General features: G+C 40.7%; 1 protein-coding gene across 1 annotated transcript; it reads left to right on the top strand.

Moving 5' to 3' along the window:
* Nucleotides 1-1,134: 1,134 nt before the first annotated feature.
* LOC144020308 (beta-1,3-galactosyltransferase 5-like) lies at nucleotides 1,135-2,827 on the top strand. Its single transcript, XM_077523646.1, has 2 exons — nucleotides 1,135-1,178; nucleotides 1,771-2,827. Exons 1-2 carry the CDS (start codon nucleotides 1,135-1,137, stop codon nucleotides 2,825-2,827), a joined length of 1,101 nt encoding a protein of 366 aa, XP_077379772.1.
* The last annotated feature ends 4,491 nt before the right edge of the window (nucleotides 2,828-7,318 follow it).

The following is a 7,318-nucleotide window of genomic DNA, read 5'->3' as shown; positions in this document are numbered from 1 at the left end:
TCTTGTTGATGTTGTTTTTTAGGGGTGTCAGACAATTAAAGTTTTAAATTGCAATTCATCTCTTCAATAGTTAACCCACAATAGTAAATCTGTTGTAAACGTGCAATACAATATTTTTTTTGAAGTTTTAATGCTCAACATAAAAGTGGAAAAATGTTAAACTAATGAGAAAAATGGCTGCATACATATATTTGACATTAATACAGTAATTTCATAATTTGTGAAATTGAGTTAAAATTAAAATAATGTACTGTACTGTAAAAACGGGCGGCATGGTGGATGACTGGTTAGCACGTCCGCCTCCCAGTTCTGAGGTCTCGGGTTCGAGTCCAGGCTCCGGCCTTCCTGGTTGGAGTTTGCATGTTCTCCCCGTGCCTGCGTGGGTCTTCTCCGGGTACTCCGGTCTCCTCCCACATTCCAAAGACACGCATGGCAGGTTAATTGGGCGCTCCGAATTGTCCCTAGCAGTATAAAAAAAAAAGCAGTCATATCAAGTATAAGACTGCCAAAAAAAAAAAAAAAAAAAAGAATTGTGAAAACTTGCGAAAATTGAAGTTGAACATAGTAAATTGAGTTAAATCCTTCGTTACAGGACAAATTAAACTCGTGAGTCAAGGTCCCGCTGTACTTTGATCTGGGACGATTCGTGGCAGGTGTGCCAACTTCGCACCTGCCAGCAGTAAAGATAACAGCAGCAAATTAGCAAATAAAAACAAAGTAGACGCAACCTCCACACTCCGAGGCTTATTGTCCAAACTTTTTTTTCATGTTAACAGCATATAGAGGCTGTGTAAGCGACAACTAGAAACCAGCAGAACCCGTGGTATAGGACTAACAGTTGTTTTTGTTTTTTTAATTATGTTACATATTTATTTCTGAACTATTTCTTTTGCCAGCGAGCAACGTGGTCCTTTTTTTCCCCCCCCCCAAGAGGACTAGATACACCTCTGTGGGGATGTTGGAGTGGCAGTGTGTGAAAAGTTGAATCCAGAGTGGGAGTAACGGTGCGTGGGTGCAGCCCCTTTATGCAAAAGCAAGGTAAGAAGATGCGACAAAACACGAAGTGCAAGGTGGAGCGTTAACACCTGGCTCCCAATGGAGCGCAAGAGTGGGACACGTTGAAGGACTTTAACCATGGGGGACCAAAGAGGAAGCCCAAGTGAGAATGGGTTGAAAAGGTATTGTTTCAGTTTCATTTCCCCCCCTTAACTGTCAGCCTTTTTTGATGAAAGCGTGTTGACAGTGAGTTACAGTTTTGGACGAACTTTTGTTTGATTTTCGACCTTTCATCCATAATGGCTAAAAAGTGTACCTCGTAAGAAGAAACAGTTTTTTTTTTTTCTTTTACTACTATCAATTATCTACTTGACACAGTTAAACGGCAGTCTTTTTTTTTTTTTTTTTTTTTTTCTCCACCCTCTTGTTTGCTTTTATGGTTTTATCCTGAAGCGGCACCTTTATGGGTGTGACACTTTAAACACATACTGGGAAGAATGAAACTGGGATTAGGACTTGAACTGTACTTGCAACCGTGTGTCACATCTGCAAGGTTCCCCAGGAAGTTTGCACATTTGTAAAACATAAATAATCAGCCGACTAACGAAAAAACAACAACAACAACAACAACAAAAGAGAACAAATTAACTTCTTTTTGGCTCTCTTAACGCTTACAACGATAAAGATAGGAATTACATTTGAATGTACGACATTACCTTGTCCTTGTCATATTTTAAGTTGAATTTGTGTTTAATTGAACTGTGTGTTTTCCAGAAGACTGCTCAGCGGACATCTCCTTTGTCCAAGGAAAAAGACCTGGTTCAAGTACCTGTTCCTGCTCTGTGTCATGCTATTGATCTGTTACATATGGCAGTCTCCGCTCCATCAGCACGACCAGTGGCTGGTGAACCAGAACTACCGGCCCCCTCCTTACCGGGTCCACCCAAAGCACCAAGCCAAACTGAAATACAACATTTCAAGGCCCACCGTTGTCCCGTTGACTGGGGGCACCCTGTACCACCTTGCGTACCCGCGAAACTATCACTTCATCATGGACGTCGGCAACGTGTGCGAGACCCGCAAGCCTTTCCTGGTGCTGATGGTTCCGGTGGAGCCCAGCAACGTCGAAGCCCGGGACGCCGTCCGCAGCACGTGGGGCAAGGACAAAGTGATCCGGGGCAAGGAGATCCTGACTCTTTTCATGTTGGGCCTGGCTACGGGGCCCGATCTGCGGCAAGAGAACGAGATGCACGGGGACCTGATCCAGAGTGACTTCAGCGACACGTACCTCAACCTGACCATCAAGACCATGGTCATCATGGAGTGGCTGGCTACGCGCTGCCCGACGGCCGCCTACGCCATGAAGGTCGACTCGGACATGTTTCTCAACGTGGACAACCTCGTGCTGATGCTGCAGTTGCCGGGCATCCGCAAAAGCGACTACCTGACCGGGATGCCCATGCGGGACCGGCATGTCATTCGCTCAAAGAGCTCGAAATGGTACGTCCCGGAGGAGATGTACCCGGATCCCAAGTACCCGCTTTACACTCTCGGCATGGGCTACGTGTTCTCCAATGATCTTCCGCGCAAGTTGGTGGAGATCTCCAAAAGCGTCCAACCCTTCAACATTGAGGACGCTTATGTCGGAATGTGCATGAAGAAGCTGGGACTGGCGCCCGTGTCGCCGCCCGATCCCTCCCAATTCCGAGCCTACAACACCAAATTCGACCGCTGCACGTACTCCAAGATCATCACCTCCATTTTGGCATCCCCCAAGGAGCTGGTCAGTTTTTGGATGAAGGTCAAGATGCAGCCAGGACCCCCTTGTTGAAACCAACCAGTGCTGGCTGAGCGCACAGGGTTGAAGATTTGACCCAGCACTTTGGATCAGGATTGTGATCCAAGGAGGATCCAACGGTGGCTTGTTTACTGAGACAGTGCTTCAATTAATACGCCCACATAGATCGTTTTGAAACGTGCCAAATTACGACCAAGTGTTGGGTATTGAAATATTAGGGTATTAGCGACCCCTATTGGCCATGAAAATAGTGCAAAATAGTAAAGTGATCCACAAGTGTAGTGTTGTTTCCGAGAATGTTACATTTACTTCTGTTCATTTGTCCAAAACGGTGACAAAATCCAGCTCTTCAGGCCACCAAACCCAACGATAGCAATCTGTACTAAAATGACTTTGATACGCAGGAAGTGGAATGAAGAAATGTTACTTTATTGTTGTAAAACAAGGAAGTAGCTGATAAACTTATTCTCGTCTACTGCCATATCAACTGGTATAAAAGGTAAGTAGCACAATGATGATTCATTCAGTATATTTATTGGTAGAATATTTGAGGAAGGATTACTGTTTAACTTCAGTATTTTTATTTTTTTGTACCCCTTTGTTGAGCATTCCTCAACATGTGACTACAACAAGTGAGAAAATATTTGCTCTTTGTTCGTTGTTGAGGGTTTTCAAACAATTTTGACAATAATTGACTTTGCAGGTACTTCATTGGAGGAAGCGAAAGACTATTATTTTTTTTTGTTAATGTTCAAGCTCAGACAATGTGTCAATAAATCAAGAGCACAGCAATGAAGGATGTCACAAGCACAAGTTCAGCTGAGATGAAATTCGGTTCGACCTTAAGATGAAGAAAAAAAATATAGTATTAAAGGGTATTTACAAGTGTTTTTTAAAATTCTGAACACAAATAGATTTGCCAATTCAAAACAATACATTTAGACAAATAATTCATTCTGATTATGATGATGATAAAGAGGATCATCATAATCATCACTCGCTGTTACTCATTCAAACATTCTAATTACTGCATATTTACTAATTTATTGTTATTGTGACTTTCTAATCAAATATTGTAAAAATATATGCTAATATAATTAAATAATATCAAGAACGCGCATTCCAGTCTAATTTCAGGTATCAGTATTCACATCAGCGGCCAACGCCAGTAAGGGTGTTAGTAAAAAAGTGTTATTGAACATCCCAATATATGTACAACATTAATATCAGCGAACATTAACATCCTGTACTTCAAAATAGTAATTTTTTATTATTGTGGTCTGTTTGTCAAATTTCAACTAAATTTAATGTTATGTATTTACTATCAATGTTTGGATGAAGCAGAATGGAAATAACAAAAACGATATAATACTAATAATATTTTCAAATATTACAACTTCCACCACTGCTACTTCTACTACCTCTAATAATATGCGTATTATTTAGTACAATTCTAAAGCACCATTTCAATATAATTTGTGCACCGACTACTACATTCTACATATTTTTGTTTTGTTTGTGTTTTTAATATGTGCTCATGATATTACCTATGGTGAATGAAATTCAACTCACATGCTTCTGTATATTTGTATTGCACGCCACACACGCAACCAATCAATGTGTGACCTTTTGAAGGTCACTCACTGTATGCATTTCAGTTTTAAAAAAAAACAAAAAAAACTGATAATTTTGCGCAAGATTAATCAGGAAATTTGTCGGCTTTCAGACAAGATTGTACATGTTACACATTGTTTAGTGTCGCTGGTGGCTAAATCAAAACGTCAGCATCAAGTTCAAAGGTGGTCATGGGCTAAAATTAGCACAAATGTTCAAGATGGCGACACTCTTTGAATAGATGCTATGCTGTTTTACATATTGTATACAAAACGTCCCTTTAAAAATGAGGCAGACTAAAGTTCATCTTTTCATGCACTAGATGAGTTTCACGATTACTGAAAAGCATATCTTATTTAATGAAGCTGACTACCCTAAAATGTGAATTGTATGACTACTTATTAATAAAGTCCTTCGTTTCATTCTTTATGAGTCAAGTTGTCCTGTCGTGGTTACTCGGTTTATGTCCACCAGAGGGCGCACCATGATTACAATTACATACTTCCAACTTTGTTCGTTTGGGGAGCCATTGTCAACATTATAACGTCATTACACATCAATGCCAAAAACATCCACAATTAACCCCAAGAGCTCCAAGTGGTACGTCCCGGAGGAGATGTACCCGGATCACAACTACCCGCTTTACACTTTCGGCATGGGCTAATATGATTTAGTCATATTAGAGAGTTTAATGAATGACAAATGTTTAACTTTAGTAGCTTTTTAGTAGCTTTAGTATCAACCACCCACCCAGCGTCAAAAAATAATCTCTCGTGAACCTGACTGCCCTGTGACCCTGTTTCATTCTTTAGAGTTTCACTGTTGTTATTCCTTTTTTTACCCACCAGAGGGAGCACATTGATCACGATTGCATACTTCCAACTTAGTTTGTGGGGAAGGTCAATGGTTTCTAACATGTCAGTGCCCGCTTTTGTGCTTATTTTGGGCCTTTGGTTGAGACTTACCTGACTTAATTCACCTAACACCACAACTATCACGCCGCAATTATGGCGATCAGCATTGGCTACACAAGAGCGGCTGTGCAAAAATCTGATTGCACTTAAAAAAAGAAGAAAAGAAAAAAAACTTTAAATTGCTGTGAAAATGAAAAGCTGTGAATGTCTTCGCGATTATGCAAAAAGTGTCCTTTTCAGTGGGTCACCAACATTTGTGCCATCAATAAGGAATGTCCTTACTTTCAATGCTTAAAATGGAAGTCAACCTTAATTAACCATTTGACAATAATAATGTTATGTGTGACCTCACTATTCTAAACATGACATTTTGATGAATATATTTGTGGAATCTGAGTTACTGAAGCAAAATCCAGCCATTTTTTATCCATCTCAGGGGCCGGCCGACGGAAGACGACAATGTTGCTCAGGGTTCAGGCAACGACCAATCGCAGCTCACCTGTTTTCTGAAGCTGAGCTGTGATTGGTTGTTACATTGATGTCATCTTTAGTCGACAGCAAGTGGCAAAATGACAGCTCCCCCTGAGACGGATAAAAACGACTGGTTTTGCTGCTTAACTCATATTCCACTAATGCATAGAACATATTCCCCCCAAAATTATTAGTATTTTTTGGGGGGTTGTATTGGGTTGACTTCCCTTTTGTAATTTAAAATCATTAATAACTTACTGAAAACAGAACTTAAAGAATGCATGGCTATTTTAGCCGCAGTTGCGCCTTTATCGTCCCAAAAAAATACAGTAACTATGACGACCCATCTTTGTTTACCTCACGTTAACAGTAAGTGCAATCAATTGAAAGTGGGCCGGTCACTAGTTAGTGTGATTCTTCCCATGAGAAGTTTACACTGCAGCTTGTCATTGTGAAGCAGCAAAGCAAACATCAGTGTTTGTTTTCACCCGGTCAAGTCAAATGTTCCTCTTTCTGCACCATCTTCACGCACGCGCATGCGCATAAACTCAGTGATGACTTTATTAGAAAGAGTTCAATGTTGTAATTGGTCTTGTGGTAGAAGTAGTTTGTGAAAGTCTCACTAGCGTAACGAGCTGACGGCCCTTCATACAGTATGAGTACAATTGACACTGATGCTTGGCGAAAACGGGCTGGATGTCGCGTTTCTTGACGTTTCTGAGACGTCCGCTTTCAATATACATGCGAACGCAACATGTTGAGTTGGTCATGTGACCACATATTTTTGAAGAGACATCCATTTGGCTCATCCGGTAAAAAAGGGAGGCACATGGCTTGAGAGGTAAGCACCCATAAGTTCAAAAAACATTTTTTTGCCCTCCAAAGTAACATTTTTCTGATTAAGGTTTTTCGATGGCTGTGTTTGAACAATTACAGACAACTTTGAAAACGTTTCACACATGTTTTAGTGCTTTAGTAAGCTACATTATAAGTCTATATGGTTAGCATGAAGCCGACTCAAAACAGCTGGGGGATGCATTTTTTTTTTTTTTTTTTCAAAAATGGTGGGCTTGGGATCATTTGTGCCAAAGGACCTGGCACAAGCTTCCCCTAAATTATGATTATTTACTCTATATTAGCCATGATCCATCCATTTGCTTAACTGCTTGCCCCTCACAAGGGTTGCGGGGGTGCTGGAGCCTATCCCAGCTGGCTTCGGGCAGTAGGCGGGGTACACCTGGTTGCCAGCCAATCGCAGGGTACTCTATATTACTTAATTGTATTTTATTCTTGTTGTAAACTGTATTCTTACATTTGATCACGACAAGTATGTGCCATTCTTAATTTTTGACTGGAAATCATCCTGTCACCACATACAAAAGGAAGCCAGGGTTTGAATTCCTTTTGAGGAGTGGAAAGAGCAGTGAAAGAGGGGTTAGAAAGGAAATAAAAACAAATATAGGGATAAGAAACAAAAGGCTCATGCTTAGATAAAATGCTTTGCAAGAACCCTTTTTGATTTCAA

The sequence above is a fragment of the Festucalex cinctus genome, chromosome 6, assembly GCF_051991245.1.
Source record: "Festucalex cinctus isolate MCC-2025b chromosome 6, RoL_Fcin_1.0, whole genome shotgun sequence".
NCBI lineage: Eukaryota > Metazoa > Chordata > Actinopteri > Syngnathiformes > Syngnathidae > Festucalex > Festucalex cinctus.
This window is presented reverse-complemented; position numbering and strand designations above follow the sequence as displayed.

Bases quoted from the DNA above. Each gene is read 5' to 3' on its own strand.
- LOC144020308 (XM_077523646.1), top strand. From the start codon at position 1,135: ATGGGGGACCAAAGAGGAAGCCCAAGTGAGAATGGGTTGAAAAG. The intron at 1,179-1,770 runs GTATTGTTTCAG...TGTGTTTTCCAG, and splicing joins AGTGAGAATGGGTTGAAAAG to AAGACTGCTCAGCGGACATC.